This window comes from Equus quagga, chromosome 9 (assembly GCF_021613505.1).
Source record: "Equus quagga isolate Etosha38 chromosome 9, UCLA_HA_Equagga_1.0, whole genome shotgun sequence".
NCBI classification, from domain to species: Eukaryota; Metazoa; Chordata; class Mammalia; order Perissodactyla; family Equidae; genus Equus; species Equus quagga.
Window position 1 is genome coordinate 48,143,683 of NC_060275.1, and position 13,351 is coordinate 48,157,033.

The 13,351-nt window shown below is 37.6% G+C and overlaps 1 protein-coding gene across 1 annotated transcript in view; it reads left to right on the forward strand.

Moving 5' to 3' along the window:
- OSBPL1A (oxysterol binding protein like 1A) overlaps nucleotides 1-13,351 on the forward strand; it is a 142,367-nt gene that overhangs the window by 52,446 nt on the left and 76,570 nt on the right. The window contains 3 exon segments of the mRNA XM_046671172.1: nucleotides 12,139-12,200; nucleotides 12,202-12,254; nucleotides 12,257-12,295. Coding sequence (XP_046527128.1) covers nucleotides 12,139-12,200; nucleotides 12,202-12,254; nucleotides 12,257-12,295 — 154 coding nt within the window.

Consider the following 13,351-nt stretch of genomic DNA (forward strand, 5'->3'; position numbering starts at 1 on the left):
GAGAATCAAAGTCATCCCAAGCAAAATTCCAGCAGAGTTTATTTTTGTAGAAAGTCACAAGCTGATTCTAAAATTTATATAGAAATACAAAGTATCTAAAATAGCCAAAACAATTTTGAAAGAGAAGAACAGAGTTACAGGACTTACACTACCTGTAATTTCAACACTTTTTATTATAAAGTAATTGAGAGAGTATGGTATAGATGAAAGAATAGAGACACAGATCAGTGCAACAGATTAGAGAGTCCAGAAATAAACCCACCCATATATGGTCAACTGATTCTTGATAAAGGTGTCAAGGCAATTCGGTGAGAGAAAGGATTACATTTTTCTTTGTGGTTGATGTTGACTTCATGTATTGATCTTATATCCAGCAACCTCACTAAACTTTCTTATTAAATCTAAATAATTCTAGATTCTTTTGACATTTCTACTCAGTCATATCTTTTGAAAATGACATTTTTGTTTCTTTATTCTCAGTTCTTATATCTTTAGTTTTCTTGACTAAATGTGTCGCTAGGGCTTCACAAGATACAATGTTGAAAAGAAATTTTGAGAACCATTCTTATTTTATTCTTTGTTTTAAGATGAATGCTTTTAATGTTTTAACATTGAGGAAGATGTTTGCTCTGTTGTTCTGGTAGACTTTTTTCAGGTTGTTTTATGTTAAAGAAATTCCCTTCTATTATATACAGACATGCACTCACACACACAAACACATAATTGTAATTTTTGAGATTTAGTTTTTCAGTTGGTTTTCTTTTACCAGATGATTTTTTTGTATGTATTGTAATAATTTTATAATGTTTCTTTATTAGAAATGTAAAAATCTGGTAATCTAATTATGTAGGATTGTATTGATAGATTTTTAAAAATTGAGCTCACCTTACATTCCTGGAATAAATACCCAACTTAGTTGTGATGTGTTTCCTTTTTATGCATAGTTCAGTGTGCTAATATTTTGCTTATAATTTTTATTTATATTGCTGATCAAGATTGGCCTATAATTTTCCTTTCTTATATTTTCCTAATCACATTTTGATACCAAATTTTTCATAATCTTCAAAGAGTTTTGGTCAGGGGCTGGCCCCGTGGAGTAGTGGTTAAGTTCACACACTCCGCTTTGGTGGCCCAGGGTGCGCCAATTTGGATCCTGGCTGTGGACCTATGCACCATTCGTTGAGCCATGCTGTGGTGGCATCCCATATAGAAGAACTAGACTGACTCACAACCAGGATATACAACTATGTGCTGGGGCTTTGGGGAGAAGAAAAAGAACAGAGGAAGATTGCAACAGATAATTAGCTCACGGCAAATCTTCCTCTCACACACACACAAAATTTGGTCAAAATAACTACTCCATCAGCATATTACATTTATATATATACACAGTTTCCATAAAACATTTTAAATTGGTTATTTACTATTGAGAATATTTCTTCTTTGGTATGTTTTTTCCCTTAGAGGTTCCTAAAAACCTAGTTCTTATGGTTATTCAGACATGGTTTAGCCAAGACATGTTCAGAGTATCTGTAATTTTCCAAAGGACAAATATCCCACACTAAATTGTCTTTTTGTATCTTCAGCAGCTGTGTCTGTGTATCTTACAGTAATATTTTCTGACAAAGGAATATGTCTTAGGTTTTCATCACACTATTTCCTGACTGCTATTTCAGACTTTCTTTGTAATTTGAGAATAAGTATTTCTCCAAGTGATTTGTAGCTTTTTTCTTTTCTATTAAAAAACCTTAAAGGCGTTTTCAAACATTTTCTAACATATGATGAAGAAATTTAAAGGGTAAAGCTATGGACTGAATGTCATGTGACTTTAAATATCACTGAAAACAATTGAGGTTTATCTTCACCTCTGGATGCTTAGATTTTAAATCTTGAGCCAAATGTCATAGCTTCATATGTTCATTAGTTTATATCTCAAGGAAGGCATAATAATAACATAAATACAGAGTAGCCTACGTTATATACATACATCCTCATTCCATATGGTCTTCTGGAGAACTGGCTTATTGTAATCTGATTATATATGATCTGTTTTTACCAGAGTAGCTAACAAAGAGCTCACACTAGCAGTAGAAGCCTTTGCTCTATTCTGTTTGTTCACTTTGTTCGCATCATTAGTATTCAGTCTAGAGTTCCTTTGTAGTGGTCTTTATGCTGTGGGTACGTTTTGTGAGTTACCTAAAACTCACATAGGTAATATAGTCTGTAAATCTTCATAACCAAGCTCTCGTAAACTGCAGTGCATCGTAATACTCTGAAATCAAGTGCTTCTGTCAGTCTCTGAGTAGTAGGTACCACTCTTCCCTGAAGTTACTGTGCATCCTGCACTTGACCCTTGACATGTGACACATGGACCGTGTGAGGGCACCATTCTCAATCTGTATATATCAGATTCTATCTGCATATGTAACATTCTGTCCAATATTTTTGATGAAAATAAATATAAAAGATTTTCTAATATTGCCGTATGTCATGGGCTCACACACTCCACTTTCGAGACCGTAAGTGAAGGCAATAGGGAACCACTGAAAACTTTAAGGAAGTAATGCTGGGCTTGCATTTTTAATAGATGAGTTGGGCAGGAATGTCAAGTGTCTTTTTGTCTTTTTTCCAGCTAGACTATAATATCTCCAAAGATTAACCAATCCCTTATTCTACGTTGTATCCGTAGCACATACCTTGAAATAGTAGTAGGTGCCCAGTAAATATTTTTTAACTAAACTGAAATTCTTCTAATTGGTTGTTGTTAATCAGGGGCCACATCAGAATAATTTGTGGTGCTTCGAAAAAGCATTATGTGTGTTAGTGTTAGCATTAGCATTGATCAAACAAACCAAAAAAACCAAAGCCAAATTAACATTAGCTTAAATTAGAGAATTTATTTTTCACCTTACAGAAGACAGGAGGCACTGGGGCTGTCCCCGTGGCCAAGTGGTTAAGTTTGTGTGCTCCACTTTGGTGGCCCAGGGTTTCACTGGTTCAGATCCTGGGCATGGACCTAGCACCACTCATCAAGCCGTGCTGAGACGGTGTCCCACATAGCAGAACAAGAAGGACCTACAACTAGAATATACAACTTTGTACCAGGGGACTTTGGGGAGAAAAAGCAAAAAAAAAATGATTGACAACAGATGTTAGCTCAGGGCCAATCTTTAAATAAAAAAGAAGATAGGAGGCAGGCATTCTGGGCCTGGTATGGCAGTTTCAGGTGTTAGGGGCTGTTCCAAATATCAAATTGTCAGCAGGAAGAGGAAGGTGCAAAAATAGGAGTATGCCCTTCCCTCTCGGGAGATCTGGTGAATTCCTCACAATACTTCCGTTCTTGGCCAGAGCTGCCAGTGAGTCTAAGAAATGGTCTTTTAGCTGGAGGGCAATGTAGCCAGCTAACGAATTGGGGTTCTTACTGAGGAAGAAGAGAATAGCTATTAGGAGAAATCAGCAATCTCCATCACAATACATAGGCCTAGTTCATTCTTGGAAGTCCTGACGCGGTAGTAGGTCAGGCCTAAAACTGGGCCTTCTGAGTTCAAAACAAAACCTAACAAACCCTATAGCTGATCCAGATATACTCTTCATTAGAGAGAAAACCTCATCTCTAAGCCGGGTTTTGAACAAGACAGATTTACTAATTCTTGGAATGAGAAACCATTCTCCTGGAGGGCGTGGATTCAGCCAGGTTCCTAATATACTTAATGATTTTCCCATTTTACAGTGATGTAATCCCTGATAGGGGTCCAAGAAATGGTTTTAACAAATGTTTTGCTGTAGCCCAGGTAACTCTGCACCCCCTCCCTCATTTACCTGGTCCAGCAGTCTAGTAACCCTCTCCAAAAAAATAGTTAGACCCTCTGCTTCCAAGACTCATCATGTATTTGCATCAACTATGTTGTTGGGACATACAGTTTTTGGCAACGCTGTGGGTTGGAAAGCTTATGAATGAGATTTGGAGTTAGAAGGTCTTGCTTTCATTTCTTATTCCTCTGCTAGTCTTTGGCAAGTAACTTAACCTTATGATCTTCAGTTTATACACATATATTCCTCATAGGGTTGTTAGAATTTAATGAACTAACAGTATGTAAAAGTGCCTTTTAAACTGTAAAATGCTGTGTTTATACTTCCTTTATCAGTAGTAGACATAGAAATAGTCCTGTGTAAGCAAAGCCATTGTTTACACAAGTGCCTATGAAGTTGTCCTTTTTTTTTTTTCGTAAACTCGCATACTGCGGGAAGAATAGGGAAATTTTTAGAGACATTTTTGCTCAGGGCCCTGCACGTTATTACTTTTTGGGTAAACTTTGAAATACTCGTTAATACTGGTTAAAGAGATTTTATCAAAAAACGTTATTTTTGCGGGGCTGGTCCCGTGGCCGAGCGGTTAAGTTCGTGCGCTCCACTTCGGTGGCCCTGGGTTTCTCCAGTTCAAATCCTGGGCACGGACATGGCACCGCTCATCAGGCCATGCTGAGGCGGTGTCCCATATGCCACAACCAGCAGGACCCACAACTAAAAATACACAACTATGTACCCGGGGGCTTTGGGGAGAAAAAGGAAAAAAATAAAAACAAACAAAACATTTTGCATTACTTCCATCCACCCTCTACTTCTCTTACTACTATACACCGTAATACTCATTTATTTTAAAATAGTGTCTCAACACTTACCTTTCAGCGAGTTACGGGCACTGTTCCAGGCGCTTGGAGATACACTCAAACAAATATTTAATGGAGAGTTAAAAAGACGAGATTAAAAGAATAGGCTTTTTAAAATTTCAGAATCTTTATTGAATAGGTGGATTTAGAATTATATCATTTTTATATAGTCAGGGCAGATTTATTACATTACATTGAAATTTGCAGTGTGTTTAATATATACCGTTACATGGCAATTTAACATTCTGTTCTATAATTTACATGATACATAACCTTTTGAAAATTTTTATATATTAGAGTCTAGAATAATTTAGAAATTATACATTGAAGTGCATAGTGCTTTTAGGAATATAATCCTGTAAGTGCTACTTCTGGAATGTAAAATGTACATAGTTATGGAAATTTTAATTTATTGTATAAGTTCCTTGTGTGAGTGTTATAGTCAGTGTCAAGTGATTCAACTTTGCAATTGAAAGAGAAAATTACTATGAGATCTAAATTATTTTAAATGCCAGACCACTGAACAAAGGAGTGGGGTAAATGTGTATTGGATCTACTGTTGGTGGCATACTGTGGAAGTGAACGGTGCTTTTGTTTCAGAAGACACATTTCTCTGCTTCTTTTTTTCAGAAATGTAGAAACTAGACATTCGTTATATTGTCGTTTTTATATAGTACTAGTCTTCCATTGATTTTTTTTTTATTGGAGGTTATTTTTAAATTGGTATGACAAAAATAACTATCAGATATTCTGGGTTTATATTGATTCTTCCAAATATTATTATCTCTTGCTTTTAAAACTCCTCATTTATTTACCAAGTATTTCTTAAGTGCCTATTTATTGGACTCTGTCCTAGATATGGGAGTAGGCAGTTATCTCCAAATTCCTCCTTGATTTAAATGTCTGAAGATACATTTGGAAGTAATTGACTTAACAGATTATTAGCAGAAAATGTAGTTTAATAAACTTCATTGAGGTCATTTTACTCAGAACACGTCAGTAAGTCGACCACCGAATATAAGCCCTTACCTTCTTTTCTGCAGCAGAGCTTAAGGACAGAGAGGTACAGAAGGTAATTCTCAGTGGGATTTTCTTTTCTCTTGGCTTGAGGAAGATGTCAATGCCGGTAAGAAAGGGGCATTTCTTTTCTAGTTTATTTTTTGTTGAGGTTATGATAGTTTACAACCTTGTGAAATTTCAGTTGTACATTATTCTTTTTCAGTCATATATTAGGTGCACCACTTCACCCTTTTGTGCCCACCCTTCACCCCCTCTCCCCTGGTAACCACTAAGCTGTTCTCTTTGTCCACGTTTGTTTATTTTCCACATACAAGTGGAGTCATACAGAGATTGTCTTTCTCTATCTGGCTTATTTCGCTTAACATAATACCCTCAACGTCCATCCATGTTGTTGTGAATGGGACGTTTCTATCCTTTTTTATGGCTGAGTAGTTATTCCATTGTATATATATATACCATATCTTCTTTATCCAATCATCAGTCGATGGGCACTTAGGTTGCTTCCACATCTCGGCTATTGTGAGGAATGCTGCAATGAACACAGAGATGCATGGGTCTCTTTGAATTGCTGATTTCAAGTTCTTTGGATAGATACCCAGTAGTGGGATGGCTGGGTCATATGGTATTTCTATTTTTAATTTTTTGAGAAATCTCCATACTGTTTTCCACAGTGGCTGCACCAGTTTGCATTCCTACCAGCAGTGTGTGAGGGTTCCTTTTTCTCCACAACCTCTCCAACATTTGTTATTTTTTGTCTTGGTTATTTTAGCCATTCTAATTAGTGTAAGGTGCTATCTTAGTGTAGTTTTGATTTGCATTTCCCTGATGATCAGTGATGATGAGCATCTTTTCATGTGCCTATTGGCCATCCGTATGTATATCTTCTTTCGAGAAATGTCTGTTCATATCCCCTGCCCATTTTTTGATCAGCTTGTTTGATTTTTTGTTGTTGAGTTTTGTGAGTTCTTTATGTATTATGGAGATTAACCCATAAAGGGACATTTTTTAATAGTGCCAGAGGCCAGTCACAATTGACTGTAAGCGAAGGGAAAATGCCTGAACAGCTGTCCTGTGTTGAGTTGACGAGGTTACTATGAATGAGGCTTTGGAGGACCTTGGAAATGATCTCAGGGCAAACTTTTATGTTGTGAATAATATTAAGAGACTAGAGGCTTCTCACTACATCACATGTTGAGACCTATAGGTCGATGACCTCTTTGTTCCCTATTCTTTATATATCTTATATGCACTGAGACAAAAGAAGCAATTAGAAGAAAACTTCATTATATGTACCCAGCTATCTGAATCTGTGCACATACACACTGCCTTTTCTCCTGCAGCTAAGGATGAACTTTTCCTTGCTTTTAGCAAAGGCCAGCTTTACACAAAAGATCCCAGCCTGTTTTGCAAACTCAAGAACATCATTCCCGTAATTCTCTCCTCTCACTCCTACATCATGAATTTCCCCTTCTCTATTGAATCTTTCCTCTCAGCGTAGAAACATGCTGAGTTGTCTTCCCTAATATAGCCTTATTGACCCCTACCTCCCCTTCCAGCAATTGCCTCAATCTTCTCCTTCCCTTTTTAGCAAAACTTCTCAAGAATCAGCTATACTCACTCTCTTCAAGTTTCGTTCTCTGTTTTCTCTTGACCCACTCCAGTCGGATCTTTGCCTTCAGCATCCTCTCAACTCCACTGAAACTGCCCCTGTCAAGTTCACTGCTGACCTCCTCATCGCTAAATCCAGAGGTCTTTTCTTAGTTCTCATATTAGTGTTTGACACCGTTAATCACTTTTTCCTCCTTGACATACTTACTTTAGGATTCCAGGATATCACATACACTGCTTTTCCTTCTCTCTCTCTTTTTTGGTTTCCTTTTTCATCTCTCTAATCAGAAGGAAATCTCATTCCTTGGGTTTCTTTCTGTTTCTGTTTCACTTTCTCCCTTAGTGATTCTGTCCAGTCTTATGGCTTAATATGTGATCCGTTTACAAATCACTCCCAAAGTTATATCTCCAGCCTGGATCTCTTCCCTGAACACCTGATTTGTTATATAATTGCCTATTTGACATATATACTTGGATGCTTACATGTTGGATAGCTTTTCACACTTCCCTGTATGAAACTGAGTTCCTGATTGTCCCAGTTCCTCCTGCAGTCTTCCCTGTGATAGGTAAGGATGACTCTTACCTGTAGTTGCTCAGGCCAAAACCATTGAGTCGTCCTTGATTCCTTTTTCCTCTCACATCCCATAGTCTGTCAGCAGATCATTTAGGCCTTCCTTTAAAATACATCCAGCATCTGACTACTTCTCAACACCTCCATTGCTATTACCCGTCTCTTACCTGGGTTGTTGCTGTGGCCTCTTAAGGGATCCTTTTGGTTCTACTCTTGACCTCCCCTCTGGTCTCTTCTTCAGCATATTAGCCAGGGAGATCATTATTAAAACGTAAATCAAATAGTGTTACTCCTCTGCTCCAGACCCTCCAGTGGTTCCCCACGTAACTCAGAGTCAAAGCCAGACTTGTTATAGTGCTATGCAGGCTCTGCACTCCTCTCTCCCCACCCCTCCTTGCATATCCTACCTCATCTCCGTTTCCTTCTTTTAGACAAATCTGCTCTGGTCACTGAGGCGTATTTATTTTTACATAAGTGTCTTTTTTTAGTGATAGGAAGGACTGAAAAAAAAGTTTCAGCAACATAAGGAAATTCATTACATTTGAAAAAGCAGTGATGGGATGGCTTAGAAGAAGGGCACTTATAGTCACTGCAAACCCTGCAGTTTACGATGTACAAGAGCGCTTTGTGAATCATAGAACAAAACAAATGCATACTGTACTATCATGAGGGCATATTTCCATACTTGATCATGCCTGAGACATGGGATCAAATCTTAATTTTCCTGGACCCTGGAGGTGAGAGTGTGATTCAGCCTGACTATGGATTCAGAAGTAACATTGACCATTCGTGTTCACTCCTCCACTTACAGAGCTCCATCCTCCTCCACTGCCAAAACAGTGTGGTAGTCTTCTATGAGTGGAAGAGCCCCTACCAATTGTAAATTAGCAGGCCCACTTTTTAACAGCTATGTAGCAATAGCAGGGAGTCACCTAAAGCATGTATTTCAAAAAGTTTTGAAGTCAGTGTATTAATGGTCCTGTAATAACCACAGAAATAGATGTCAATGTCATTCCTTATCTGAGAGATAAAATTAGATGGTTTTAAATTCCAGATCTAGTATTTCAGGCTGAAGCTAATACATTCTTTGTTATTGTAACCATACATCCAATAACAAATAAGTTAGGCTAATGCTGTTGACCTGACCAGAGTGTGGCTATTTGAAAGAACTTCGCCAGATTGATCAAGACCAGAATTTCACTTAACTTATAATTGGATAATTGGCCACAGTGTTCTGTGAATACTAATCACTTACTCCCCACTTACTAGTGGGTCTTTGCCAGATTTAATTATTATCTCTGCCTGATTTAACCTCTATGAAGTGAAAGTAAATAACAAGGTACTTTATACAATGAGAGAGTAGATAAAATGTGTATATGCTGACTAACACGTGACTGTTCTTAAAACTAGATTCTTTTCTGGCATCCGTTCACTGTCAATGTGAAGAACACTTTGGAAGTATTCATTGTGAATTTAACCTGTCAGCATGAAGTGACGTAAGATGAAAGGTTGTCATGTTGAAGTGGTTTGCAGAGACTACCAGAAAGGCTTGAATTTGCATTTGTCTTAAGGGGCTACAGACACAGAGCAATGTATATGTTTACTCAAGTGTATGGTGGTTCAGTCTTTAAATTTTTACTAATAAAAAGGTTGACATTTATGTTCACTTGGTTAAATGTTGATTTTTTTGTTGTGGGAAAGTCATGGGGCAGAGGGTGTAAATTTTGTATGTGAATTTGAAAAAATAAAATGTTAACGGTATTCCAGAAATGCTCTGATGTAATTATAAACACATATGTTGGGCTCCACTAATTTTGTAAAGGAAGTGCTTTATTCCTTTAATAATAACTAGGGTAATTATAGTTTGAGGACTTAAAAAAACATCATCATTGTGCCTGTATTGATATATAGTATAAATGAAGCACTGTGCCTGGAATTGCCAAGAGACATTGCATAAAAGGTATTGTTTCTATTACAACAGTTTCTAAGCTAGCAAAGGAGCATTTGTAAACGGAGTTTCAAACTAAGATGAAGATTCTGTGAATTTGCGTTCTGCGTGACTTTAGCAGTAGTTCTACACTAGTTTTTCGATGCAGGATATCCCCTAGATGTTTCTGAAATAGTGAGATTGTAGAGGATTTAGCATTCGATTGTTCCAGTGATCCTTCTAACTGACTAAAAAGTATCAACGACGGTTATGTGTGTTCTTAGATGCTTCTCTAAAGCGATGAGGGAGCTCTTTAATAGTGCAGTTTCTGTGATCTATATGCCTACTCTTGCAGATACATCACTTTACATGACTGGAGATATTGCCATTTTCTGGGTAGTTTGGTGTAAGGCATCTTCAGTGCAGAAGATCTTGTTGCGCTTGAAACTAAGACAAGTGCACTCAGATCAACTGGTAGCTAAAAGCAAAGTAAGAACTAGAAGGGTGGTTGAGCCTCTTTTCCCCTCTTCTGCCTCCCACCCCTTTCGCTCCTTGTCTCAAGAACAAGTGAGAACAGATTCTGAGGTGGCAGAAATAAAGTAATGTTTATTTTAGATGGATAAGGGATAAATTGGATTTTCAGTAAGATTTTGTTGAGGGAACTTGATATTTTTGGGTGTCAGTCATTTATTTTGCCAAAAGGGAGTGGGTGGGCAGGGGTGAAAGAGTTTGGATCTTCCTAAAAAGGTGTTTTTGGATGGGTAGTGCTTATAGATGTTTTCTATTCAAGGAAAGGATCATTTTGGACATTGTGGTCAATTTTGTAGTCCTTGTTTGTGGATAAATGAATTGTGATAAACACTAAGGTGCCTGAGGACTGGAACTATCCCAAGATAATAAAATTTTAACCTTATATACGTTATGAACTTAGCAATTCAATAAAACTATATTTTAAGTTATATCTGGGACTCCTGGAGTATTGTCCCTAATGTGTGGCTCTCAGGAACTCAGCCACAAAGGACTCTGGAGTCAGAACAGAGGAGATCACTGAGTCCTTGGGGACCAAGGAAGGAGAATATGCGAGGGAAGGTCAAGAAGCAAGAGGGTGAGTAATTCAGAGAGTGTTTGAGAGAAACTTCTACAGCTCCAAGACCCAGAGACAGACATTGTGACCTGGAGGAGTTTCTAGAGGTCACTCCATCCAGTGCTTTTCAAACTTTTGGAACAGCTCCCAGCTTTGGGCCTTGAAGGGACCTCAGGCAGGGGAAGGGAAACTGATCCGTATCCGGTGTCACTCAGTGCAGTTCTGCTTTCTAAAACATCTGTTTTATATGTTGGGCTTATATTTGAGAAATAGGTTTTGCTGCTAAAGTTTTAGAAAAAAGTTTGAAGTCCACTGGGTTGAAGACCACTGATTAGATTATTCGGCGATAATAGAATCCCTGTTTTATAGCTAAGGAAACAGGAACGGGAGACTTCTGAGATTACATAGTGAGTAACAGAGATTGCAGCCTTTCTGGCCCCTGTCTAAATTGCCACGTGGGCTCCAGGAATTGAGGGAGATTATGAAATAGTTGTGATTTCCAGAGTTCTGATACAAAGATAGGTGAAACTGTCCATACCAAGTCTAGCACCTGGTATTTTATATGAGGATTAGGCTACTTAAATTGTAGAAGGTTTCAGTTAACTGCAAAAGTTCAGATGCTCTTGAATTAGATAGGAAGAATAGATTGTATCTTCAAAGGATGAAGCCTTTGCCTTTTCTATAATCTGTTATTATTTTAGTGTACTAAATTCAAGGTAAAATATAGAGCCAAAAGCAAAATATGGAATTGAAAAATGGAAATTAAAATGTCATTATCTGGCCGCTTGTTTCCCTTCTTTTGATATAGCAGTTATTTTAGAAGTAAACTGGCGGAGTATATCTTGTGCTTTGATGTGGTACATATTTTCATAATTAAAATGATTTTAACTTTATTTTGTTCAAAAACTGTCTTCTTAATTTCAGGAATAATGTTGAGAGAAATATTCTCTAAAAAAATTTTTATATGATTTTTGAATTGGCTAATGTCCTTGTACTAGCATCCTGATCATCTGAGTTGAATTTGTTTGCTAGTTCTTAATCTGTTTTCATTAGCTAGAGCTGTTGTGAGAAAAACCCTCATGGGAAGGACTGAAATAGCTTGGTAATTTTGCTCATTCATCCATGTGTATATAACATGACTATTTTCATTTCTGATGTTGCAGCTGAACTGGATCAAAAGCAAATAATTTTCACATTCTTCTGAGTAAGTCTGTGTCTCCTGTCACTCTGAAGTCCTTTTTGTATATCTGTTTTCTTCTAGGTGAGAAATTTTAAATTGGAACAGGAGCAAGAAAAAACCAAAATTTTGTTAGAAGCACCAGAGAGTAGCCACTGAACATCATGAATTAGAGCAGTCTCTGTTTAAAGGCTCACCACCTCCATCCTTAGTGAGGACAAGTTATAGGATGCGCTGTCAGGTAATTCTAGAATCCTGCCATCTCTATTGTTGGTCATTTAAAGTCCACCACCTAAATGTCTTCTTAGAGTGATGTCACCTTGAGTTTCCTGGATCAAACAGGTAGAAATGTATCACTACAGCTCCCCAAACTACCTTTTTGTGTGTGTCATGTTATTAAGGCAGGAGCCTGAAAGTTCAGAATGAAAGTCATCACCGAGTCTGCCTTTGTTGATGGCATAAGCTTTGCTAGGGCTGGAGTGCTGTTAAAACTGCACAAATTTAGTTTATTCCTTTATTCAGTAACCGTTAAATAACTCCTAGTGCCAGGTGCTATTACCTGTTTAAGGATAGAGAGATGGACAGTTTCTAGCCTCAGAGAGGCCTTAGAATACAGGAGACAGAGAAGTAACAGTTGGTTACAGTACAATACACAAAGTGCCGAAGTAGAGGTGAGACTATGTTGTAGGTGGAGCAGAGAAAAGGAAGTGCTTAACTTTGCCTCAGAAATACATGCCAAAGATCAGTATAGTACACTGGCAACGAACATGGACACCAGAGCCAAGTTCCCTGAATTGGAATCCTGCCTCTGACACTAGCCAGCTGTGTGGCCTTGGCAAGTTCCATGACCTTTCTGGTTCTCAGTTTATACATATTTAAAATGGAGGTAATCATACTGTCCATTTGAACGGGTTGATTCAGGATTAAATGAGTTCGTATGTTTAAATAGTGTTTAGGACAGTGCCTGACATGTACTAGGAACTCAAAATACAGGAGATGTATGTGGAAAGTTGAGAATGACTTGCGAGAAGAGGTACCGCTAAGAGGTTATATATTATACCTCTTATACCTCTTATAAGATAAACAGGGAAAATAGGAAGATTATTATTAGCAGTGTGATAGAATCAAGGGGAAAAAGTAATTTTAATCACCAGATTTTGTAATAATTAGAGAAAAGATGATAATGATGATGATGCTGTCAATTAGCTATGGTATTTGTGAAAAGACTGACTCATTGGGAAGAGAAAGTAAAGATAAGATTTGAAGGCAGTGGAATGAGTGACAGGGTAAAGGAAGT